Source organism: Rhea pennata, chromosome 5 (assembly GCF_028389875.1).
Source record: "Rhea pennata isolate bPtePen1 chromosome 5, bPtePen1.pri, whole genome shotgun sequence".
NCBI classification, from domain to species: Eukaryota; Metazoa; Chordata; class Aves; order Rheiformes; family Rheidae; genus Rhea; species Rhea pennata.
The window spans coordinates 1,004,560-1,031,853 of NC_084667.1; the positions used below are offsets into that span (position 1 = coordinate 1,004,560).

The 27,294-nt window shown below is 42.7% G+C and overlaps 1 protein-coding gene across 3 annotated transcripts in view; it reads right to left on the minus strand.

The window, feature by feature from the left end:
- TTLL5 (tubulin tyrosine ligase like 5) overlaps nt 1-27,294 on the minus strand; it is a 130,541-nt gene that overhangs the window by 2,560 nt on the left and 100,687 nt on the right. For 2 of the 3 annotated variants that reach the window (XM_062577517.1, XM_062577514.1), the window contains 3 exons: nt 24,029-24,206; nt 15,655-15,875; nt 8,404-8,489 (listed from right to left, as the gene is read on the minus strand). In XM_062577517.1, the coding sequence (XP_062433501.1) occupies nt 8,404-8,489; nt 15,655-15,875; nt 24,029-24,206 (485 nt within the window). Of the gene's footprint in view, nt 1-8,403; nt 8,490-13,628; nt 13,691-15,654; nt 15,876-24,028; nt 24,207-27,294 lie in introns of those variants that run through there. The other variant, XM_062577515.1, reaches the window with a different exon arrangement.

The following is a 27,294-nucleotide window of genomic DNA, read 5'->3' on the forward strand; positions in this document are numbered from 1 at the left end:
ATATCCTTAAAGAAATTCCCACTCCTAGATTGATGCCCAGCCTTCTCTTGATAATATACAGCACAACTAAGAAAGGTGATAAACGGATAGAGTTTATTTATATCCTTGGGTGAGGGACACTAGCAAGCCAAGACAGCTGACAACTAAGGGCCAGCCTTCCCTCTCCCATCTTCTGGGCACAATTTCAAGTTGGCTTGCTGGACTGCGCAGGCAAGGGAAAGCAGCAGTTCCAATTCATGAAATTCTACTTGGGAGGTGACAAAAACAGGACACATACAACTGCATTCATTTGGGTGAAGTCTCCTTGCATGAAAGGAGTGGTTAGCAGCCTCATTAGCAAATGGAGACATAGCTGAGCATAAGCCTCTCTGCTGTCCACATCACAGAGAAGGCATCAGGTGGGCTCCTCACCCCAACTGCTAATGTCCCTGTGTACTTAACAGTCTTCATTCTGATTTCTCCTATGCAGCTCCCTACTCCCTGGTTTGATGTAGCTGTGTCTTCTCTGGCTCTTCCCCACACACTGCATAACTCCAGACACTCTTTTTACCTTATTCACACACATTTTGGCTTCTATTTTTAGTTCCAATAAAACAATGCCAGATGAAAACAAAATTCATTTGGGTAGACAAAATCATCCTCTCTACAGGTAGCTTAATGCCAAGGGCCAGATGTGAGACAGAAAAACCCAAGGAACCTCTCCCAGTCTTTGCATACCTGATCTTGAATGACATTTCCAACAGAGCAAACAAATACAGGCAGTTCACCATCACCTAACTGCTGAGAACATGCAGAGCTCAGCTCCCAGTTAGGCAGAAACGCTAACTGCCTGAAGTCATTATTTATACCACTTAGGAGTTTTCTTTGAGTCTGTCACAAGTGAAGGCTCCTAAAATTCACGCTGGGGTCTAGTTCTTAAACAAGGAAGCCAATTTCTAGAGATTATCCTTTTCTTTCTCTCCTACTTTCCCAGTGTTCCTGAGACTTGGAATGTACTTTCAAGAGAATGAGACCAGTAACAATAGGAAAATGCTCCTTCCTTTCACATAAAAAAGGCAAAAGGCTGATTAAAAGCATGAGAAGCAGGCTGTTCTCACAAGTTACGGAATAAATATAATTTCTGATCATCAGAAGTGAACATGACCCTCAGTTCTAGCTGAGAGGGGATAGCTGAGTTTGACTTTATCTTGTTACTCCTGTCTGAGAAGGGGTCAGAACTCTGCTTTTGGAAAAGAGATTTATACTCTGCTGAGATTTAATGAGACTTCCCACAGTTTTCTGATAAGTGGATAAACTCAGACAAACATAAGCATGTCCTGCTGTTAAATTTAGAGATCCACCTTGATGGTGTCTGTATTCTAAGGTACTTGATAGAGATATCAATATCTGCTCACTGCTAGTCACACAGTCATGGTTCCCTCCTCCTCCAGAGTCCTGAGAAATGTGTTAAGGAGAAGGTGTTCCTTTCCCTCTCTTTTCTCTTCTGGTCCATCTGGTGCCACAGGTTTATCTGTCATTATCTGACCTGGGATAATTATCCATCAACAACTATACCAGGGACTTTTTTCCTCCTGTTTGGCCTCTTTATGGAACTGTAGATGATAGCAGGGGAGAGAGAGAGAAGTTCCTGGATGCTTCTGTGATACTTGAAAGAACAATGGTTTAGAAAGATAATTTTAAGAACAAACGTGAAACCAAATACCCTCCATCATAACCGATTCTTTGCCCTCCCTAAAAGGGATACACAACAGCAGGATTCACCCCATCTTTACCACATCAAGTACTCCTTTCCAAAGTATGATGAAATGGACTGATTGTATTTCTCAAAAACCCTTTCTCTGCAGGGAGACAGCACTACAAAGAGGGTAGAGAGATGCTGACAGACTGTTATTAGCACTGTGGCCAAAGGTTGTATGCAGGCTGAAAGGCTGCACTGGAAAGGTTTGATCCAGTGCTGCAGTTCAGACCACTGTTCCCTTTCAGCAACCCACAGATTGCTTCTCAGCCGGACAGGTGGTTCTGAAAGATTTATGGGGAAGAATCATTATTCTATTCCTGGATTAGGATAAACAATGAGGTGACATCAAAAGTTGCTCTTTCGTGTCATAAGATACTTTGCACTTGAGTAGCCGAAGTAGGCTGAGGTGGAGGTTACTCGAGGTGCTCATTTGAAGGTCACCTTTCAAAGCCAAGGCCACTTGTGCAGTCAATCACAGCAACGAGAGAAGATCAGGAGGGTGGCAAATGAAGGAGTCAAATTAACAGGATTCGTTAGGGAGGAGGCATACCAGCAGTGCACAGTGCGGTAACCCAAGAGATTTCTGCTTCCAGCTGCTCCTGAGGAAGGATTTGGACAGATACTGTCAGTGTGGGCAGATCAGCTGAAACTGTAGCCAAGGTTCCTCTAGGGAATGTGGTATCAACATAAAAATAAATACCCTGGTGCTCAACAACCTACTGCCTTCCCAGGCTGCAGAGGAGCCTGCAGAAGCTGAGGAAGCCTGGACAGGGTTGGGCAGCTGGGAATTCAACTGTACTGCAGCAAATGGCTGGGCGCCTGACACAGACCACGCATAGTGGCAGTGCTATGCATCCCACTGCTCCAAGAAAACCAAAAGACAATGGCTGATAAAAGAATCTCCAAACTCAGGGCATTTTCTGTGTTTAGATCTGACAAATAATATGAAGTGAGTGTAGGCATCATGTTTAAATATGTTTAAATGCCTGTTGGGTTTACATGGCTTCCCCCCCCACACCCCCGTTGTTGGTGCAGGGCAACTTTGACACTTGCACACTTGTATATCTGCAGAAAGAACTCTTAAAATTTCTTTCCTTGACTGTATATAAAAGAGGCTGTAATTCAAGAATAACACTCATGTAAGCAGAGGGTAGACAACAGTCAATCACAGCTTAACACCTCCAGCATTAACTATAATTTCAGGTTTCCAACAACAAGAGCTACATGGCCTTCTTACGAAGCACCATAAAATAATCCTGGATATAAAGAACTCTAGAAATACACAATCTACCTGTAGATTTCCTGTTACCTGAAAGTAAAGTGCACCTTTCTATCACTGATGTGCAGGAAGGCTCCATTCATTGCTCTATACCTGACAGCAGCTGCTTGCACATTCATCTTATCTGGACAGGGCATTCAGGCATGTCTCTTCACCTTATCCTAAAGAAGGAAATCACTAGAAAAACAGAAAACAGCAGCCTGCCTCCTATGTGCACGAGGTCAAAACAGTTTAGGCAGTTCAGGGTCCATTTCTAAGCTCTCACAGATGATGATACATTTCAGTTTCAGAGTCTCATACCTTCAGGATTTGCATTCAGGAAGATACGGGGGTCAAGTGAATGTCTAAAGTAAACAAACAACTGTGCATCATCCTATAACTAAGCTCAGATAAAGACCTGGGAATCACAGGGAATAAAATCAACTCCATACCTAGCTCAAGAAGTTTCCTTACTAGCTTCAGACTGAGTTTTGACCCTCGTCTTCCTTAAAAGTGCTGCCAAGAGAACAGCAATACATGGAATTAGTTTTGAGTTCATGCTTTAAGCCAGACCAGGCAGAGAACTAAGAATTTACATGAATTAGGAGCCTTCACTGCTCTCAGACACTGATAGCATATTACTAACTTTTACCTTCCCAGATGAATAACTCCAATGTTCTTTTCTGCCATCACACTTATTGGAAAAGCCATGTGGGCATTAGCAATATAAACAGCAGCACAACAAAACTGCATCACTGAGGATGAAAGGGTGAAAGTCCTGTTGAGTCTGGAGCCAGGCATCAGTCATGCACAGTTTTAATCATGATTCACAGTTGTCTGTAATTATGTAGGTTATTAGCACATTAGTTATATTTTTGCCATGGGAAAACAGAACCCTGGAGGCAGTCTTTGTTCTGGAGCCTTTAAAATAAAAAAAAGAAATAAAAATCTCCAAGACACTCAAGAAGTTGGCAGCAGAGGAAAGAGAGAAACACAACATAGATTTCATTCACAGTCGCTGTTACCCTTACAAATCAAATCAGCTGAGGTCATTACCTTGTGTATCCACTCCACAATTGCACGGAGGAGTTAACTACACTTTCAGACTTTTCCTGTGTCCAGGCTCTTGCTGCAGGCAAGAGTCCAGCTCAGAAACAGAAAAGCTACCTGGAACTACGCTGTTCTGTTTTCACAGAAGTGCCCTTTGTTCCTTCTTCTCCCTGAAACTTGCTTTTTGTTGGCATTTTCAGAAAAAGATGATGAATAATAAATATAATAAATATCTAAGTATGTGGTCTTCCAACTAGCTACAGAACTTCCTTAGTGTTTCTTGTCAGTTGTTCAAAAGCTAAATTCTGATGAAAAAAACAGACCTAGAACCTGACTTTCTTGGTTCAAGTTCTAGAACCTGGAACTTGACTTTCTTGAGAAAAGGAATACATGCATTATTCACACAATGCCACTACAAAGGAAAAACAAATAAAATAGCAAGATGCACCAAGTGTTTCCATATGCCTAGAACTCTTAACACAGAAAGTAAAAAAACTGACCAGCCCTTAGCTTCCTTCCTGAATCATCTGAGCTAGCCATATCAAACACAGAGCCTCATAAAGCCAGCCCAGAACTGAACAACCCACTGCAATACTTAGCTTAGCTGTTACTCAGCAAGCTGTAGTGAAGGAGACTTGGAAGAGAGAGAGGATTTCTCAATTCTCATCACCCATTTCACTAATACTAATTGAATTGTTACGTTCCATGAAGCAGAAAACAATCAGGGTAATACTCAGCGATCCTCGAAGTAGCTCAGGATAAAAAAGCAATGTGATAATGACTGTCCTATAGCTTATCTTTCAGAATGACAGACACTCAAGTACACCAGTGACTGTGAGTGCTCAATGTCAGTGAAAAATCAAATCAGAAGCATTTTGAATGCTCCCTACAGGTAGTAATTCTTAGTATTTTTTTCATACTTACAAGAGCTGAGAGGAAGCTGTCTGTTCAAACACGACACATAAACCCCAAGTGATAGCTTACAGGTTTAAATCTTTATATCTTCCTGTCTGTAGGTACTCCTGAGAATATCTGCCTTCCCACTTGCCTCTATATCCTAAGCTGCTTTGCAGAAATGCTTTTATTCTATGTCTTATTTCATCTCAAGAGATCTGTCCTCAAGAGCCTGAGCCCACTGCTCAACAGTATCTACAGCCTGTATTCTCTACAGTTGCAGGACCAGCCACCAGTGAACTGCCCTCTGAACAATCTGGTTAAACGTTTCCATACTGCCCAGCTCCCTTTTCCTTTGGGTATCACCCTCACTTTTGGTTATGTCATTTGTGACACCTTTATGCTTCCTGTCTGCAAAGCCCTAATATCTACTATTCCTCAGAGAGGCTGTTGGAGGAGATGAGAAGAAGAGTGCGCTAACAGCATGAGAAGTTACTATCCCCTTAAGCTGGCCCAGCCTATACTGTCTTTCTCTTTCTCTGCCCTGTGACTGTGTTAGCGGATCTGAAATAGCTGGATAAAGGTTTGGATCTGGCAAATATAATTTGACAGCCAACTTCCAAAGAAGCTGCAAAACAGAAAATATGGCTGTTTTTTATGGCATTATGCCCACCAGCCCAGACCAAACCCTAGGCACTACAGTATCCCACCGTTAAATGTTGGAAGCAGATAGATTTGCAAGACACTGCAAGCTGCTGAGTGAAATCTTGGTGCAACATCAGATTTTTTGCTATTAAACCTGTTTTGTTTAACAGGTATCACTTTTTTACCCAGCTGAAGGACTACAACGGCCAGCACTCATCCAAGAGCAGATTCTAGAGCACAAAATGATGAGAGATGAGGTGCAGCTCAAAAGACTCTATTGATACAGCTCCACACTGCCAGACATACAAACAGAACTTCCCAGTGGTTACTTTACTGGGCTCTCCCATTTCCAAAGTCACACAAAGGCCCAGTCCAACAGAGAGCAAAAGTAGACCTATAGTAGTCAAATGACTTCCTCATTCTCCCAAGATATTTTCTTCACAAAACCTGCCCGATACAATGGTATGAAATGGCAGTGCCAACTCTCATATTAATTGTCCCACAGGCTTCTATTAAATGAAGGGCTATTCAAGCTTCTCAGACATTTTTGAACATTTATTTGTGTTTTTATACAGAGGTTCTGCCTGGTTCCTCTTTTACCTCCATAGCTTTTCATGGCCTGCTACCTTCAAATTCTTGTAGTTTATTCTGTAATCTGCTTTATGAGTTGTGTCTCCAGTCTCTCTAGCTGGTATGTAGGACACTAAATACATGTGAAACAGTAACACCAAATAAGCTGTTGATGAGGGAAATCAGGGCCAATTATAAGCAATCAACAGAGAGAGTGAAGAAGAAAAACAGCTGTTCCTGCAGGAAGGACCAGAGTAGTCTCTGAGACACACAGACTGGGCACAGCATTCTCAGATGCATACCAGTGGCTTGGTGCAAAGCTGAAGAAAATGTCATTCCCCCCCCCCCCCCCATTTTCCAAGAACAAACATTGTTTTGCTCTACTTAGTCCAATCACTGCAATATTTAGTGCTATTCCTGGAGCTATATACATCTCCTAAGGACAAGGAAGCTCTGAGTGACCTACTCACCAGACCCTGCTTCTGTTAGCCTAGGCCTAGTCAAAGTAGGGCTCTATTTAAGCCCTACCACTCTCAGTAAAACATCAGGTTCAATGCCTTTTTTTCGAAGTCAGAGAGGGTATGTTTAGCCTGGTGCAGCTAGCACAATCCTACAGAAAAAAAACATGAGGCAAAATTCTCAGTCCTCACAGGATGCTAAGTACTCCTGGAGAGGGTGATTATCCTCATCTTTGTAGTTGTTATCAAGCCTGTATTTTTCTTGCAACTCTGGTTGTTGCTCTCTGTCATCAGTATTATCAACAGTCCTCACACATGCACAGAAACAGGGAAGGACAGAAAACTGCCTGCAGTTACCACAAACACATGTATGAACAACAGCACTCAGAGCAGAGACAGAGAAACCCCCATAGAGGTTAGGAGTTACAGGGTGGCAACTTGAGAGAGCTCTGAAAACTGTGAGAAAGAAGGCACACAAACATCTTCATGTAAGTCCACTCAGTAAACCAGGTGGTCATAGCTTGAGAACTACATTTTTACATTTACTGATAAACCTATGTGTAACCTGGCTTTACATACTGTACTAAAAACTCAGCTTAAGCTATACAGCAGACCAGAACTTTTGCCTCAACTGTACATATACTACAGTGTTGACATTATTTTGTTTATTTTGGTAGTCCCATTATACTCCACTTCTCCACTGTCACGTTCCAATGCGCTGTAGGGTCTTTTTTATTGGCTATGGCTATTCACCCTATAAAATCTCTGGTAGGATAGCTAGAGTTTTTGGCAGGTGGTAAAGTGTGGGAGGCAGTTTGGAATTGTACAATATGTGCATTAGCTGAATGTTTGTGCTAGAGGATCAGCAATAAAATCACTGACATTAATGCTGGAAATGTCATCTTTAAGTTTCAGAGCTAAATATCCAAGAGATGAATGGGGCAGTTTACCACTGTGCAAACTTTTGTTTCAGCCTGTGAAACCACAAGCAGAAATCACTGTATTAGTGATACTCAAGCCATATTTTCAGAGTTTTCACAACAAAATCAAAGATCAGAAACATAATTCTCTCAAAGTATTCTAGAGTGTAATTTGGCAATATATATTCCATTACAGCCTCACCACAAATTACCCTGGGCAATATACCACCCACGATTTGGGTTCATCAGCACTAGAATCTACTGCAAATAGTTCTGCATCAACGAAAAATGGATTGAGTCCTCATTTCCTGAGACCCTATCAGCAGAGAACCCTCTCTGCATAAAGTAATCACCAGGGAAGAACAATTTGATTCTATAGGTCTCAGTAATTTTCCTTTGAGAGCTTTTAGCTCTACTGATTGATTTCACTATGCAGCTGATTCACAAGTCTCAATTAAGTCTTTCTGAATTAAGGGGCTTTTCTGCAAGACCAAAGAAAAATGTAAAGAATGTCCTGGCCCTTTATTAAAGGCTAAACTCAAACTACAGAGCTTCTTTGAGCCAAAGCCCAGAGCAAAGTGGGGCCATTTTAGCCAAGTTTCTTCCCAGCCACAGTTTTAGGGATCTTTCTCTTCCAACTCTACAAAAGTCAGACATTGCTCCCTTGATTTTAGTCTTTTTACTCTCAGGAGGAATAAATTCCCTGCACAGCTGATCCCAGGCTGTTACCTAGAAACTACTACACGCAGGGTAGGCTGCTGTGTTTCTTCTTCTTGCTGAGAAGTTAGGTTTTTTTCCCTGTCAGTTCTCAAGAAAGATGAAAGCATCCCAGCATGCCCCCCATTCCCAGGCTTCAGGACTGGCACTCACCTGTGGATTTTGTGCCTGGCTCACAGGATGCAACACTGTTAAGGCTGTTCTGGAATCCATTTAGCTGCCTTTCAGTGGAGGTCACCCTGACAGGTAAAAGCAACAGATTAGACAGAGATGAGAGGGGAAATACCAAGGAAGAATAAAGGTCTTGAACAAAAAAAATGAGAGTTCAAGTTCACATAATCTCACTAGGACTGTAGCTATGAAGCTGTGTGATCATAGCTTGAAATGGGCACTGACAGCAAACAGCTCCAAGAACGCAGAGGGAGACGGAGGAGCACACAGCCACCAGCAAGACTCCAGTGCACCTAAAGCACTTAGTTGTTCCACATTGCTAGGAAGCTGATTTTGAAAGATAAAGGAGATGGGAAATTACAGTGGAGTGCCAAGGCACAACACAACTAGTAATGCTGTTAACACCTTATTCCAGTGGTGCAAAGCAAAATGATTAAGCAACCTAAAGAACAGAATTGCATGCGAGAGGGCTGGAAAAACATGCTATGTTCAAATGCAAACTTTGTACTTGCACTTTGTACCTTGTCTCAGAAGACAAAACTCATTGAGGAAAGATTTCTTACTTAGACACTGAGATCCACAGGAAGCCTTTAATCTCCAATAACCCTGTGCCAATCCTCAAGCAGATACTTCATGCAAATTCTCCTGCATTTAGCTCAACATTTGAAATACAGTAAAACTATACCCTGTGGAGTACAACTTCCTGTGTTATAGAGATTTATTACTAAAATGAGACTGTCTCTTCCTACGTAATAATGGGTTTATTCACAAGAGGAGTCAAAATGGGATATATTCTGTCCTTAAAATCTACAGAATTTATCCATTTATTTTGATTTGTCCTCTCCTTCTTTATCCCTCTTACTGCTCTTCCCTCCAGCCTAGCACTGTTCTGATCAGTCCAGACTTCTGCACTTAGCATTCCTGCCTCTCTGCCACAATCCTTATTCTTCCACTCATTCAACTCTGCTATGTTATACAGAGTTACTCACCACTCTTCCTCAGGAGACCACTGTAATCTTCAATCCCCAGATGAGGCCCTGATGACTAACAGACCCAGGCACACATGTGCAGTTTCTATAATATTGTCTGAAACCTTTTGCCTTCAAATTTCAAAGTCAGCAAGTTGCCAGTAGGCCAGGTGCTCCTGGCAGCTAAAAGGCCAGTGAGGGACTCTTGTATTTTCTCGCATTTGGATCTGAATGAAATCAGTTGGAGTCCAGATGGGAAGGGAGGGGAGGGGTTCTGAGATGACATTTGCAAAACATAGCCCCTTACTTCAGTGCAACCATAATTTGAAATGCTTTTGTCAAATGATGTGCTTTTTTCTATATGTATTGCCTCTTGGAGAGAATTTTGGATTTGCACTTATAGTTTCTTTTGCTGCTGATACTGCATGGTCCATCTGGGATTTCAGAATCCAGATGTACTCTTTATGCTTCTTACATAAAGATTACATGCTCATAATCAGTTTGCCTATGTTGTTAATGCTGTATGACTTAGGGTCAAATCCAGCTCATCTTTCTGTAGGTAAAATGCAAGATTAATGGTTCAAAATGTCTTCAGGAATACCATCAAGTACAACAAAAAGTTAACAAGGTACAGTGACACTTCTACCTGTAAGTTTGCTTTACCTTTAGAGAATCCCTTTCTTTCTACAGGCTTGTCTCCCTCTTTTTTGCCCACCCATACTTAATCTCGACTCTTGTAGTTTCAACTGTCACCTTCATACCGCTTATTCTTAGATCTTCCTCTGTGTCCTAGCTCTCTCACCACTCTAAGCTCACCCCTCACGTTCTCTCCGCTGTCCTAATGGAAGTTCCAGTGCCAGAACATATATGCTGCTTAAACTGAGTTAATCCCTTTCCACTTTCACCCTCCTTGGGTTGGCTGAAACCCCTTCGCTTTTCTCATTTCCCCGATTTTAATGTGACGTTTTTGCTTCCACTTCTCTAATGCAAACCATTGCTATGTTCTCCACTTCTTCCTCTTTTTACTCACAGAAGCAGCCTTTCCCCACTGTCCTCTCCACTTCAATATCTGCCATTGGCCTTTTTCTCTCTTAAACACAACCTCTCCTTGAAATTGGCAGACTTTCTTCACTTAGGCACTAAACCACCCCTAAGCTGCTCAACCTCAAACTGCAAATTTGGAGGATGCTCTTGTTTCACAGGTGACAGAGAAATCGTATTTTCCCGGCTAAATCTTGAGTACCTTTATTGTAACAACCTAGTTGTTTAGGATGTTACAATTAGGATGTTACAATGAGAGAATTATGTTTAGGATGCTATGAATTAATCTAGTGGGCCAGGAGGAACAGAACTGATGCTAACAAATTCAGATCACACAAAGCCTAGGTTTGACAAGAGGACAGCAACGGATGTGAAGAGCAGAGCCAGGGAGGCTGGTTCCTTTTTGTTGCTCTTGGACAGGCTGTCTCCGCATGTGTATGACTGAGGCTAGCCAGGAGCTAAGAGCTGCAAGCCTCATAAGCCCAACTGTGTCAGGGTGTTGAATCAAGCCACCTCTCAGATGCATTGCTATTGCTGCCAAAAACATCCAAGGGTCAGGCAGCCTGATTAACCCAGATGCTCAGGAGCTAAAAAAACAAGCCTGCGTCAGTACAGCAGTAGCAGAATGTGAAAGCGGTCCCATTAATAGTTGCGTGCTTTCTCTTCTGCTGTTCGTTCTCCTTACAGTGGGCCGTCAGCTTGTACATGTGATATGCTCAGCTCACTTAAGACACTTCATATGTGCCAGTGAATAACCATACATGGGGAAGACAGGATAAAAACCAGAGCCACAGCATTTTACAGAGCCCTCTCTGTGGTCATTCCTCTACTTTTGTCACATTTGCCAGGCTTGGCCAGCCTGTCCAAAACCAGCTGGATATTTCCATTTCTGTTTGCAGTCAGGACCTCACCCAACTAGGAGATGGACTTTCTGAACCTTGGAGAAACACATCACCTCTACCCTATTCCTGTAATAGTTACAATAGAGCAGAAATTTGGATCTTCTACTGCTGGTGTCATGCAAAGCAAATATACAAATGAAGAACAAGGTGGAAAGATTGTGTCATGGTATTGTGACTTCAAGGGAGTACTGAAAAGGCTTCCTGAATAGAGATGCTGGGAGTGACATTTACACCAAAGTTCAATACGTGAAATTATGCCATGCTGTACAATATTCCTGATAGTTCAAATGTACCAGTCTATTGCTGGAAAACTGAGTGTTCTTACTGGGCTCTCTTGCTTATAAAGGTAAGAATGACCTAAGTGCCTGTTTTTTCTGCTAGGTATTTTCTCTCTCTGTATATAGCAGTCTAGCATTGATGACTGATTTTTTTTTCTAAAATGTCTTCTTTGACTGACAGTTCTGTTCACAACCTGTCCAAGACCTTCCTCTGCTTGATGCTCTCAAAGTTCTTGACTTAGAGTAGTTCTCTAAAAAGTTACCATAGGAATGGTAGTGCAGAAATTTTTACTTATTGTGACTCAGTCATTCCTAAAAGAAGAAAGATTTTCTTTCTACCAGCTATACAAATGCACTCTGGGTTCTGACAGTAGAGCTAATATACATTTCTGCTTTTCATGCTGTCATCTGTAACATGAAAGTCCTGTACACCAAATGCTGCTTCTGGGGACATCTGCTTCATCCTTTGTCTTACAAATGCTATTTCTGTGACTTCTGTCTCAAAACTGTGCTTTTAGTTATCAACAGGTCTCTTCAGGAATAGAATGACGTGGTTCAGAAACCTGCCAATACTAGTGGCAACACACACAGTGGAAAGGACCCAATCTGACTCTTGAAAAGAAAGAAGAGTTTGTGGTGGTAGCTTTTCAAAAACTATCTTTTTATTTGTAATCTGAGCACATTTAATCAAAAATATGGAGCCCCACAAGACCATTTTATGGGGTCACATTTCTGAATACAGCTACATATTAAACCATTTCTCCCAGCTGCCATAGTCTTTTTCCAGATCTTAATGCAGGCCCCAGTTTTCCACACTGTTAGCTTAAGCAAGGAGTCTGCTTTGGACACAATCCATTATAAAGTCAACCTACCACCTTTTACAAGTTGAGAGTCTGAGAAAACGAGAGAGAACGGGAATAGAAAAGAAAAGACTGAATTGTCTAGCTGTTCCATTACTTTTTTTCCTTTATGTTCTAACCAGGGAAGTGTCCAAGTTACAAGATAGTTTTTGAATTAGTCAGTAATGTTCATCCTTAGCATCTCATTCTGTTTGTACTTCATTTTTCTCTTATTCTTTCCCTCTTCTGGAGGCCACGTGTGCTGGCTGGGAAAGAAATGATAATGCATGCAAGGAAGAGATAGGTCAAAAAGACAAAGTTGATTCTAGTTTGTCTTCAAAGTCCAGTCTCTGGAGGAATTCTACAAACAAGTTTGAAACGAAGATTTTTATTAAGATGTTCAACAACAGCCAGGAGGTGCAAAGAGCAGACAGAGAAATAAGTTCTGGCTTACAGGAATTTAAGGGAAAAAATAAGACAAAAGAGCTTTAACATCAGAATGAACAAAATGGGATTACTTTCAGTGAGTATAAGTCTTGTGGAAATAATATATAGCACTGAGACCTTCTTTGAGGAAAGAGGTCGGGAAAACAGCCAAAAAGAATTAGGGGTGAGTGTGGGTAGCAAATCAAAGATGACCTTACGGAGAAATGAAGCAGCCAAAAAGCCAAAATTATGTTAGATTTTATGCAGATGGATAGTTGCCATGTCATAACCTAAGGATACAGTAGTCCCACACTGGAAAATTACTATTCTGGGTGCCACAATGGAAACACTCTGACAAGCTGAAGAAAATATCGTAAATTCAGGAGACAATTAAAGACTTGGCAGGTGGAACTACTATCTGAGGTTAAAAAAACCTCAATAAGTCTAAGCAACACTAGGAATCTCCAAGAAGTAGAAGAATATTCAAAAGATGGAAACTATTTGCAAGCAAACTCTTTAGGGTGGTTCAGAAAGGAGGAACAAAGTACAACAGTATGAAACAAAGGATAAAATCAAATTGTACATCCGGAAAAACTTTCTAATAAGTTTGTTTAGACTCTCATGGTGGGATTTCTTCTACTGAAGTTTTTTAAAAGCAGACTATACACAGTAACAGAGAATACTCTGTATAGAATAACCAGGAAAGGTAAAGAACAAGCTGCAGCATGCAAGGCATCTTTTTTATCTCCATACTTCTTTGAGATGGAGGGTTCTCTCCATTCACTCTCCTCTGTTGATGCACCTCTGTTTTTTTCCTGACAACAACAGAAGGCTTAAATTAGACTGAGACACAGTAATGCACAACCATAGAGCAACGATCAGCTCTCAGTATGCTGGAAGAATAGCTGGGCACTGCCGTTTTCCATGTAAGTGAAAAAATGTTACTGCAAGATCCCATGAATGGCAAGAATGGGTTTGGAGCCTTGTGCTGGAGACTAAAAGGCAACTTGGAAAGTATTTCCGGAGTGGCTCCTTGCAGCCTTCAATACTTGGATTAGGTTTCTGAAATTCTGAAGGAATCTTTTGCTTTTTTTCCCCCTTCTGTGCATTTTTGGTGCTGAACTTTTTCCGGTTTTCCCACACTCCTGCCTGTCACAGAGCAGAAACCACAAAAATGCAGCAAAGTAAAGTCTGTCCAAGGAGCTGCAATTCCATCTCGCAAGGATAAACACTTCTTCTGCCAAGAAGTGAGCACAGCACACCGGCATCTTCAAATACACATCCCTACTGCCCAGAAGAGAAACCCACTGATATAGCTTGTCACCTGTACTAACATGAGCCACCCAGCATAAAAGAAATCAGATAGCAAATCCACCAGCATATACCTGTCAGACCTGATGCTCAAATCTGCGCTTGCTGAGTTGATGAAGTCTACTAACATCATTTGCTTTTTAAATAGTTTTGAGGGATGAATTTAATGTGCTATCTATTAAGATAATAAAAGTACAGGCAGGAAATATATGAGCTTCTCCAACACAGTTCTGCCCAACTCCTTAACTATGCCTTGCAGTTCCAGATTTGATCTTCACACACTGACTATGCCCATCTTCACAAGGTCTTTCCTCACTAATCTTTTATTAAGTCTCCTCTCTTTTAATCAAGGCGGGGGGGAATGCAGAGAACCTCACAGGAACCTGTTTTGAAAGCTTTACAACTCTTTTGGTCATAGAATATAAGGGAAGTAGCTATGAATGCCATTATTCCCCTTCAGTATTCAGAGATTAAACAAGGTTGATATATAAGGAAAAACCTGATAAAGGATTTAAATGATGGAATTGCTTTAGACTAAGAGGAGATAAACAGAGACATGAGGCAGCTACTACTGAAAGGTAAAAATAAGGAAAAAAAAATTGAACTCCTGTTCATATTCTCTTATAATGCACTGAAGAGAAGATACTCCAAGAAATGGAAAGAAAGCAAACTTAAAGTAAACAACATTTCATGAAGCACACTTGAGTGTTTTATTTTGTTTTTAAACAAAGCACACACCAAACCCATCTACCTTAGAATAGCAAAAACCATAACCAAAAGGTCAGTAACAGGTAATGAGGAAACCTATCGTTAAATTAGGCAGAATGTAAACACTTTAACTGAAATAAACACTTGTGCTGAAAGCATAAGCTGATCATTACATGTTGGGTTTATGGGGAAACTTGGCTTAAGTTTTTTTTTTTTTTTTCAGCTTCTTCTGACCTTCCAGATTCTAGTCCCCATCAAAGATTAAACATGGGGGGAGTGACTCAAGTGCCTAAACACACATGTCAAGGACCATACTGTATGCTGTCAGTTATTTAAGATATCTGCATGGGACGGGCAGATAAACACAGGACCTACAGGAGATTCGTGCTCATCTGAAGCAGCAGCTGGAGGCCAGGTGGAACAGCCCCAGGCATCTAAAATGGCACTAGCAACTTGTATTTAGGCAACTGAACCCCACTCTGGATCAAATACTCCTCTGATTCAACCTAGCAGTTCCTATGCCCTTACAAACATATGATGTTAAAGTCCTGCTTACCTTTGTGTTGCAAAACACGAAGCTTCACAATAGTGAACACCTACTGTAGTTTACCTCAGACAGGGTGTTCTGAGATTTCATCTTGGATAGCATACCCAGAAAGATCTACACCTCAGTCACAGGTAGACAGGTTCTTTTCCCAGATTCCTTTTGTGGGAGTTGAGTGTCAACTCTCTGTGGTGCACAGGGAGAGACAAGACTTACTTGGAAATCCTCTGTGTTGCAGCCTTTCTGGCCACTGCCTGCCTGTGGTTTGCTGGAGGCTTTGGAACTAGCTGAGAAGGCGTACTCTGGGATGGCATCACTTTGTGCAAACTGGCTGTCTTCTGGATACTGGAAGTGGCACTTGATGTCTTGCGGGCAGCAGAGCCAGCTGACATAGATACATGGCTGGTGCTGGATTGTGGGTGGTTGGCAAACAGAACCTGGCAAAAAAAGAAAACAAAAATACCATAGTGTTTCTCTGAATATTGTTGAGAGATCTGATGGAGTGGGTGACATTTTTGTAAGGGAGACTATCTGCCTGCTGAAGGAGACCCTCACATTCCCAAGCACAAATAAGAAGAGTTCAGTGGTCAAGTCAGTGAAGTAGTTTTAAAGTTGAGTTTTACACCCTTGCTCACTGGGAGTAGCTTCTAGGAAGGCAAACAAGCTCACTGCTGCCACAGACTGACACTGTTCCAGAGGAAAAAAGCAAGAGATCACCATGCCCAACCAGGTCATACAGTGGGTCCCATCTTCAGAGACACACAGCTTTTACTGCTTTTAGCCATTTTCTACATCTACTCTGCCAAGATATTCTTTGTGTGGGAGTTGGGATTGAGACCGAGTCAGGAAAGAAAAAGGTCACAGGCAGTGTCTTACAATGCCAGTTCCTCAGTCCAGCCGGCTAGGTGCTCAGAACATCGGGAGGCTCTAGGGTGCCCTCCCCGAACAAGGAATTTTAGGTTGGCAATGACAGAAAGGAAATCCCAGTAACATCACAGAACAAAAAACGTTTCTCTTCCTAAAGCAGAGGGGGGTAAGTATGCTGCAGATTTGATAAAGGAAATAAAACAAACTGCATGTTATGAGACACTAGGGAACGCAGCGATGGAGCTGGCAAGGGGGGCAGCGAGGAGTGCCTCCGTGTGAGCTCTGCAAAGCACTCAACTCTTTCCAGAGCGGACCGGCTCGGTCGGAGCTCTGCCTCGTCTTTCCTCAGAGTTAGTCGGATTCCCGGGGCAAAGAGGCAGCGCCATAGCCACGCGGTTTCAGGGCTGGAGAGCAGCGATGGCAGACGAGGGGAATAGCTGAGCACCCAGCAGTCACCTCAGACTGACCTCGGGAGCAGCGCGCTTCGCTGCGTTTGTCCCAGTCTCTCCTCTGGTGAAAAACACACAAAGCCACAGCGAGTGGGCTCCAGGCTCCACGGAAAACCGCAGTCGGAGGGCTGGCTGGGTGTCCGCACGAAGACAGGAAAGCCCCTCTCCCCCGCAATTCTCTGGCAGATGGCAGGGCCTGCGCGTGGGAAGCGCTGCTGGCAGGCAGAGCTCCAGGGAGAGCAGGAAGCGCCGGAGCCAACGCAGGCCTGCTCCTCAGCGCGCGCTCCCGCGCCCGGGCAAGAGCGCCGGCGCTCTCCAGCCCCATTAACCGCTCCCTCCCCTGACGCTCTACCTTGATCCCAGCTTTCAGATTTCGAATAACTACTGATATAAATGCCGTCTGGAATAAAGCAGGGAAAAAGACCCAAAACAGCCAAACTAAACTAAACAAAACTTGGTTTAGTCTGCTGCGCCTTAGAGCTTGACACGTCATGGGGTTATGATAAGCCTCCCAAGTCACTGCCCCCTTCTTATTCACAGGTCACACTTCACTGGGCCTTGTCTCACATTATGTATATTATTTCTTTTAAATTCTTTTTCTTGTTAATAAAATCACTATGATCTTGGAGTCTGCAAAGCATACAGTCTTGGTCCCTTCCCTCGACACACGTGGGCAAGAGGTCTGTCACCCCGAAAAATGGCAAACAGGGACTCCTGTAACAAAGTCCAATCAGCAAAAGCTGGGCTGAGACCTTCCTAAAGAAAGGTCATAGATGTTTTTCTTGGGGATAATGGACTTCCAAAAAGGCCTTTGTCTCCAGGCTGTGCTGAGATCCTGGCTGCCTTCCAGGCAAGGATGGGGAGACTGGAAGCTGACACGGACCATGGCTTCTGGATTCAGCTACAAAGCATACTGCCCTGCTGTGAACTCCAGGGGGACAGGACAGGAAACCAGGAGAAGCTACTGTGCAAATAAAAAGGGCAGCTGGGGAGAACAGAGCCTGACCACACAAAGGAAGGGTTGGGAAGAGATTTCAGGACGTCCAAGAAAGCCCTCATCACTCAGGACCCTGAAGGTCCAGGATCTAGGGAGAGCAGAAGCCTAAAGAAACCCTGACAGAGGCAGTTTTGGAGCAGTTAGCGCCCTACAACTACTAGTACTGCAAGCAAATAACTCGGAAATAATCTTGCCTGGCAGACTGAACTCAATGCTGCAGAGATGCGCTTCCCTGACAAGTTCTTAGAGGTACAAATCTGAAAAATACTTAGAACACTATAGGATTTTTTAAGCTAAAAATCATGTAAAATATCAGTGAGTTAGTTCTCTTGCATAATTCTCCTTGGAGGTAGGAACTTTTGGAGAAGGACAACATTAACCCTGTTTTGCAGGTAGAGAATCTTAGGCACTGACAGAGAAAGTGATCTTCCCCAAGCCAGAGACTGAGGCAATATAAAAACATAGGTTAAGAACTTAAAGAAGATCTTGACTCCCCATGTTCACCCTTAGCTCACACTTCTATTGCATCCACATCTACACGTGAACACCACGAAGTGCTTTCTGTACAAAACCAGTCATTATCAATTGGAAGCTCTCAACACATACAGCTTGTCATTAATGACAGTGCACATCTAAAAGTATTTGGACTGCTCATGATTAAAAGCAGGAAGGTACTACAAGTTTGAAGAAAAGCAGATATATTAGTGATCCTCAAAAACAGAAAGAATGTTCCTGGCACTTATGATCCCTGTATCTAACACCCATCCCTAGTACAGTAACAGAACAAATGTTGCAAGCAAAAATATGCTCACTCTGTGACCAGAGGAGCTAATGAAGCTCATTTCCTGTAAATCTGTCTTGGGGCTGAATCTTATAGTATCTAATATAAAGCATGTCCCAAATTATGCTTCCTTCATGGGTTTGGGGCATTCTTGTGTGGATTTTCTGCTGTCTAACTAGGGGTGGCCTCATACTGCAGCCTTTGCCTTAGTGGGAACAGTAGCTGAGTCCCCTTCCCATATCCATAGCTCTTTATTTTCATGATTTTGGTTTTTTTAAAAAAAAGCTTTGAGATTTCTATCCCATAGTTATCCAGTTTAAATCGGGTAACCAAGTTTGAAGATGATGAGACACACAGCAGCATATGGGAACTAACAGGCAGACACAGACAACGCGCAAACGTGTGCAGCCTGACCGCGCAGGTCCGTGCAGCTAGGCAGCCAGTTCCAAAGCACTAACACAGGAGACTGAGATGTTCATAAGCAATAAATAGTGTTGAGAATTTATTTTTTTTAAAAAAAGTTAGTAGAACAATAGCATTTTGGGTGACATTACAAAAATACAGATAATCAAAAGGTTTGGAAAACCTTTGGAGTCATATCAATTGTTTGGTGCAGATTCCTTCAAATACTCATCAATAAATTCAGTTAAATCAGTGTGGATGCAACAATCATTTGCATTAACTGCCACAGTGTTAGACTGTAGGAAGAAGATCATCTTGAGGTCACCAACACATTAAAAAAGGGAGAGTAAATTCCAGACTGTCCTGAAGCAGGTCGTCTTTAGTAAATTCTTCAAAACAGGGACTAAAATATACTAAAATAAATTGACTCAGTGCTCGTTCCTTTGTCTCGCTTTTGGTATGTGGTTTATCTTTTTAAACCGGGAGCTCTCGGAGGCAAGGATTGGGTCATGTCATTATACTGGAAGGATACTTACCACATCTGGGCGTTACCATAAGTCTAATAATAGTGACGGAATCAGAAACATGGGGACAAAGCTTCAGCTGGTATAAATCAGCACAGACTACTGCTTTCAGAACAGTTGTTCTACTTTACTTAGACTGAGACTTTGACTCATCAGGATCACAAGATTAAAATAGGAAAAATGGCAGTTAGCACATCTAGAGGGAAAACAATCTGAGGGAGAAGGCTGAAAAACAAGGATGAGAGACTGAAGGGTAAGAGAAGCTGCAAATCTGACAGCAGTCCAATATACAACAGCCCAGAAAACAGTTAATGATGTTTAAGACTACATTCAAAGAGGCCCTGTGTCCACAGGCAGGAATAACACAGTTCTAGGAATATTAGGCAGGAACTACTAGGAACCCAGTGTTCCTAGTCAGATCTGAATAAACTGCAGGGAATTCAGGAAAGATCCATACAAGTGAAAAGGAAAAAAAAAGTTTGCTGAATTTCACAAAATGAAATATTTAGTTCAGAGAACATACCATTTTCAAATGACTAAGAGAGAAGAATTATTTAGAATGAATTTAACCCAGTGTTTTGTAGCATAAAATCTATATAAACTTCTGATTGCAAATATGATCACAAGTGACCACACAACTCATTAACCAGATTTAGGTCTTGCTTAACATGATCTTTTTGATATAAGTAGGACTGACGGGGATCATTCCACTATACGACTGAACTGTTCTTGTTTGAATTTAGTTTATTCCCCATGTGAAATGTTTGGCATAAAACTCAAAACCCAGCAGGTGCTGGGCTAAGCAGACTGAACATGGCCACACAGAGTAGGAAGAACCTCCCTAACAGCTAATGGCATCTTTCCAGTACAGGAAACAATTAAAGAACAAACAACGATGGTATATTAACTGCCTTGCCAACTGCAGCAGTGATACTAACATCTAGGTCATAAAGGAAGTCTCCTTTAAACATTAAAAATACTGCTACAAACCTATTTTTCATGTCTTTTGGTTTGATTTTGTAATCCTTGTTCCTTGATTCTGTTGATAACAGATTTAAGCCTCTTGATTCCACTTTCAAACTCTACCCTTCTCTATTTTATCTCTTTTCTCAGGCCTTGTGCTATATTTGTTCCTTGGTCCTATCACTGTACAAAGCAGATCCAGGGAATGAAATACCTGTTCTGATACCGAAGATCCATTTCCACCAGACTACACCGCATGAACTGACATCCACAAAAAGTAAAGTGTTGGTTATTATTCTCCTTCCTCCACCTACATAGTATCTTTTGCTCTGTAAATTGTGAAATGCTTGGAGGAGGAATCATCATTCGTAAGTGTCTGCAAAGTGCTCAACCAAGAGTGGGCACTACCACAAATGAATATACAGTAAGCCCTCATGGTCACATACCTCCTCTGCATAGTAGGGGGAGTATTCCTATTACACAAATACTTGGCTAGGAACTTCTACCTATGTTTTCCAACACATCCAGCTCATCTCCAGCCTATCTAATTGGCTAACATACAGGCAGAAGTATTTGTCTTTGCTATTAATAATGGTACTTCTGTTATTTGTTCACATGCTATCCATATACAGACAACCAGTCCAGCTGTCACAAAGAAAAGGAAAGACAGCCATCTAATCCCATTGTATGGTCACACCATGATATCTTGATAAATGCATCTCAGCTACTGACAACTGACTAGTCTGCCTTCCAAGCCATAACAAGAACTTGGACAAACATGAAATATATGGCTTGGAGATATGCTGCACGCATTCCCAAAAGCAGAGATATTCTGACACTCTTTCAAGTGATAGATATTCCCCTTTGGGGGATACATTTCTTTGGTTTATGGAAGTAAGCTTTCACAATTACAAAGCATTTCATACAGTGGGTCAGTGTTAATCAGACAAACTGACCACACAGCGGGGAGGTAATTTTCTGACATTCATCCAATAACTTTGACAGGAGCCAAGACCAAAACTGCGGCTTCCCAAGCTCCAGAGCGCTGCTCTGGCCAAACAGCCCTTTAATTCTGGTTAAGGTCATTTGGGAAAAATCCAGGATCCACTAAAAACAGTGAATCCAAGTCCACGGAGCCCACACTGAAGTCAAACCCTTGTTCTCCTCTTATCATTCCTTCTCCTCAAAGCCAGGCCTTAATGACAGTATAGAATCTCCAAACTGTCCTCCTAGACTGTCTTCCCTTTGCAGGGCTTTAAGTGTTACAAGAAAGAGAGGTAATTTCCAGACAGATGCAGAAATTTTTGGGGCCTTGTGCAATACACTTTCTTAGAACAGAGTAACAACTGTTGACTGTGTCCTGATCAGCCTGTTAGTGCTACGATGTGCAAAATGTAATCCTTTTCACTGTGATGAGGGCTTCATATATAAGACCCAATTGAAGCTAAACTCTGAGTGCTCCCAGTTACATGCATCTTACTTCCAGGATATTAGAATGCTTTCCCCCATTTCTGGCATCCATGCCAAGCTGCTGGTGAAAAGACAGCAGGAAAAAAACATGATGCTGTATTAGAAAAGATCATGACAGTTAGCAATCTACAGAAGACAAGAAAGGGAAGGGAAGGTATGAGAAAAGGAAGATAGCAAAGGAGATGCACGGAGAAGGACTAAATTTGAGATTCTCAAGTTCTGCAGAGCATAGAATAAGAAACTCGCCTTCTCTTAGCTTCTCCTTTATTTCCAGCTGATAATCTGATGAAAGAAACTAGAAATACTTTCAATACTTTTCTGAGAAAATTTTATAAAATGAGTGGTCAGTGCCACTGGCACAAGGATGCTCTGTAACAGAAATGGAGATGAGCTAGGAAAACAGAAGGTGGGATGGGGACTTGAAGGTAACAGACAAGACAACAAAGTGGGAGCAGATCTCAATACAAGGAACAAAAGGGAGAGGCAATGGGAGATAGGTGGCTTAGGTGACACTGCACAGGAAATGTGGTAACGCCCTGCAGGTAGGAGAAATTAAACTGATAGTGGGGGAGAAAGGAGAAGGAAAAGAGGACGGATGGTGGCCAGCAGGAAAAGTTGTCATGGAAGCCACAAAACAGATAGTATGCAAGCAGCAGCAAGGAGAAGGCAGCTCCTGTGAAGGTTAGTCAAGGGGCTGAAGTGTGAAAGGCTCGCTAGCCGAAGGAAGCAATCAGTGAGCAAACTAGAGAGGGAACTGGGGATTGATGAGCGAAGATGAGCGTAATGCATGACAAGGAGGGGCAACAGAGGATCAATGCAATTGTGAATGGAAAGGGAGGTCCAGTCAGGTCCAAAGTCTGGTGGGAGAGGAAATGTCCAAGAGACGGTCATTTTATTAAGATGTGGTTTTCATTACAAAGTTCGACAGCGTCCATGTTCAGCAAAACTTCTTTAAACTTTTCTTCATTAGCGGCAACTTCAGAGACGCCTGAGCCCTACAGCATGGCAATGGCCTCAATACTGTAACTCTGACCTGCTTGGCTCAGAGGGAGAAGGGGAGGGAGAGTGGGAAGGGGGATGTTGAGGGGGTGAGTGGAGTTTTAACAAAGAATCACTTTAACAGAAACTCCTGAGTAATGGCTCTGCCCTAGGCCAAGAATAACATCAGCTCAATGTCAGCAATTAGAAGAGGACTCAGTCAGACTCCATGGCAGCTCCAGCCTCCTCACAGGCACAGTGTAGCTCATAGCCCTCTCCTGAGCTCATAAGCAGCCTCTACTGCCCACCCAGACCCGCTAGGATAGAGATGAAAGGAAGACCTCCTGCTCCTGCTCAGAGGGGCAGCAAACACACTGGAGGTGGGGGAACTTGGGGAAGGAAACCACATGGCTGAGTGAGGGCTTTGAGAAAGGCAGTGTGAGGAGGAAAGGTGGAAGTGCCTCTCCCTCAACACTCTTTTAAAAAAAGAATGGGGGCAATTTGACTATAAGTTGTTCTCACGGACCTTGACTAGTGACTCATCTGCTTCATAGGAGGGAAAGTGGGTGTTCAGACCTCTACGAGTTAGTTTTGCTTTTAATTTTATTGGAGTCTAGCCCTGCCAAACTGCCAAGCAATTAGGTCCTTGCTAGTGGAGATCAGTCTCTTCTGAGCAGAGATTTATTCATCTGAAGACCTCCCTTTAACAGGGAAGGCATTACCTGTTTAGCATTACTTGTTTGTCTCAGGTAATGCCTCAAGTTGGGTCACACTCAAACTCAAGTAAAAGCAGGATCATGCCACCCAGTGACAGGATTAGCTGATACAGAACAGGGAAGAACAGGAAGACAGTCATAAGGATGTCTGAGGCACTATAAAGGGACGCACCAGTATCAGCCCCAAATTAGTGCAGTAAAGCAAGCAGCAGCACGCCAGTAGGCAAATAGAAGAGGATGCTGACACAGTGAAAGAGGCCAATGGGAACCACAGAATCAAAACATTACCAAAATCACTTCATGTAATATTAGTTCTGTTGTCATAACCCACTGGAAGAGCTCCTTCCTCCACAAAAGCTGTGCCACGTACGCTGGCTCTGAGTTGGTCCTGTACATCTAAGACTCAGCACTGTTACTTCCCAGACAGCATTTTTCTTAGTTACCTGGTGCCGAATTTGACTTTGCTCCAACAGCTGTTGAGACTGAAGTTTCTGCTGCTGGAGTTGCCGCACAGCAAAATGGAGCTGATAGTTGGGATGTGCCAGCTGACTCCCTGTCATCTTGTTGTAAACACTGTTCTCCAACTCCCCTTCCCAGGAAAAATGATCACTCTCCGGAGCCCTGAGAAAAGAAGAGCCATCACATCTCCATCATTCTGCATACACAGACTCTTGCTTACAGGGCACCACTGCTTCCCAAATACATCCTACTACCTACCCAGGTTAAGAATTTGTATTAAGTGGTCTCTGCCAAACACAACACCTGCCATAGGTGCCATGTGCCACCTACGGCCTTGCTAAAGAACCTCTTGAATTCCAGACTGGGACTGTATTACCAGCCATAACCTCATACTTGAGGGAGAACAAAGGAAGAGAAAGGACAAGGAAAACTCAAGACTGAAGCATGTCAACAGCCGATTAACTCTGAAGAGAGGCAAAATTGCAATAGAAGAAGAGCTAAAAATTCCCATCTGTAGGGAGACAGGTATTTGTTTGGGTTCACAGAAATTTTATTAATACACTAACACAAGCTTTATACCAAGCATATACATGCTGCAGTGAGGGTGGAATAAAAGACAGACATGTAGTGTAACACTCACAGGGGGGACAAAGGGCTGGTAGGGTAAGGTTTGCAATTAGGGCAAATATTGGCTCCATACAGATACAGTTCAAAAGATCTGAGGGGACTGAACGCGGATTCATTTCTTTCATCATCTGAGTAATCTAATCCCATTTCAGACTAGCAAAAGCCTCCCACAAAGAGGCAGGAGTTCTTACAACACAGGCTTATATGGTGGTAGTTCAGCTGTGGCCTGCAACGTGATAAGTAGTACCAACAGGAGCTCACTGGCTTGCTTTGAAGTTTGTAAGCCTAGGCCAGAAGGCAGCGACAGCACACATCTACACAGGGCCTAGGGGCTTTGCAGAGAGCAGGTGGCAGACTGACAGGGCCACGAGGTGGCCTGAAGAGGCTACAATGGCCCAGCAACCCACACATCCTATACTCACAAAACAGGATGCCATATAGCCCACTGAATCCTGACACTCTGGCTAATAAAAACTTCAAGCCTCAGCACGTGGGCTTCCCAAGTCCTTTCTGAGATCTGTCATGATTCTCTCAGCTGCTCTTTCCAAGTATTTCCTTTGGGTTCCTCCTGCAGACTTTCCTTGTATTTCCTGTGCATGTTATAACTGCCTAGCATGTAAAAGACACATTGTGCTTCTGTTTTATGCCACGATGCAGAGTGTAGGTCATGTTTTTAGCAAGGGACTTACTCTAGTCTCCTCATTTCATGATCCTATCACAACTTACATCCTGGATACTTTGAAGGTGTCATGGCTTCCCCTGTGTGTTACTGCCTCCCCTGTAATCTTCACTATCACAGCAACTCCTTAAAACGTTCTAAAGGATGTTTGAAACAAGACCGGAAAACTCTCCCCCAGTGATGGCTGAATGCATCCCTTTCAAAGAAAACTGAGGACAAGGACTCTGAACACCAAAGGGTCCCTTTCCTCCTCAGGTTCTCAGTAACAGAGGAATAAAACAGCCCATCAGAAAAGGAGTTCAACGACCAACACCTCCACCTCCCTTCCTTGGGGACTCCTGCTTGGAGCACCACTACCACTTTATTGCCTATGAGGCAATAGTCATTTCTAGACTTCTCTGTGCAAGCGATGCCATTCATACTTCCACCGTACCCCTGTGCAAAGCTGGATAAATGACTTGCTCTCTGCTCCCTTACCAAGATTTTTATTGTTTCAATTCTTTCCCTTTCACCACTTCTTGGAAAACTGTGTAACATTGCAGGCAGTACTCAGGCCTGAAACCCAAGTTATATAGGTCTGAATCTGGCTACATTTTAACATCTCCTCTGTTTTCCAGGGTTCCTCAGTTCCCCCTCTCAAAACGCCTACAGTTTCTCTCCTCCTTTCTAAAACTCCCGTAGGTGCTCTTTTTCCTCTTGATTCTATCTAAAGATTCTATCTCAGGTATTTTCCCCTTTCTCTTTCCCTCTCCATCCTCAAACAAAATGAACATGGGAACCTCTACAGTGGTTACATTCATGATGTGCGTATTCTTTTAAGTTTCCCCACAGTAGTGGGGTCAAGGCAATCTACTGTTGTGGCTTTACTTGCAATTGCTGAGCTCTGCAATGGTATCACAAGGATGTGTGTGTGTTGCTGGCCTTCCAGCACTGTCCCTTACTGGGCACAGAATGCCACAAAAGGCATAACTTAGAAGAAGGACACAACAAGGCACAAGGAATCTTCAAAATGATCCCCAGCTGTCTCCTCTCCAGTCCCACCAGCTCACCACATGGGCTATGATCAAGTTGCTGTCATTCTGACCCTACCTCCATCCCAAGGGTAGTAACTGCCCCTTCCATTGCACAGATACTGATTCCATCATCCATCCAGATGTTAAAGCTCCCTAGACTTCTTTGCCAATGTGTGAAGCAGCTGCAGTCTCTGTAATCCTCCCAGTAAAGTCAGGTCGTGCTGACAGCTGAAAAGCGTACCGGACTGTGCTGGACTGCGATGCACCCTTTGGGAGACAGCTGGGGGGTCACGGCAGACCAGTATTTGAAACAAACATTATTTGAAAGTGTTTGACAGTATTTGAAACAAACAAACATCAACTGCAGCAGATATGAAGCTGAAGAGGAGCATTCAGGAGCTCTGTTAGCGTCACCTTAGCGCTGAGTAAATAGCCTGATTAATTCCTCATCAATACCACTAATGGATCATTATCTTCAATACTTCCATCTTGGACTAAACAACATTTTACTTGCTCATTTTCCATGAAATAACGTTTTCACACCAGCAATTTCTCAACTGAGAAAGATTTGATAAGGTCGTTCAAAATGTCCTTTAAGAAACTACGCCAACATAAGCCAAAGGGAATACTTTCTCATGGACTTAAAAACTAGTTAAAAGATGAGGAATAGAATAAATGCACAGTTTTCACAATGGAAGGAGATGACCAGTGGGGTCTCACATAGATCTGTGCTATGGTCTCTGCTGTTTAAACTATTTAAAAATGATTTGGAAAAAGAGAATGAACTTATTCAAGTTTTTGCTGATACCCAACTATGGAGAAGAGTAAAAACGAAAGTCACTATGAAGAAATGCAAAAAAACCTCACAGTACTGAATGATTAGACATTAAATTGGCACATTACATTCTATTTTAACAACTACAAAGTCATG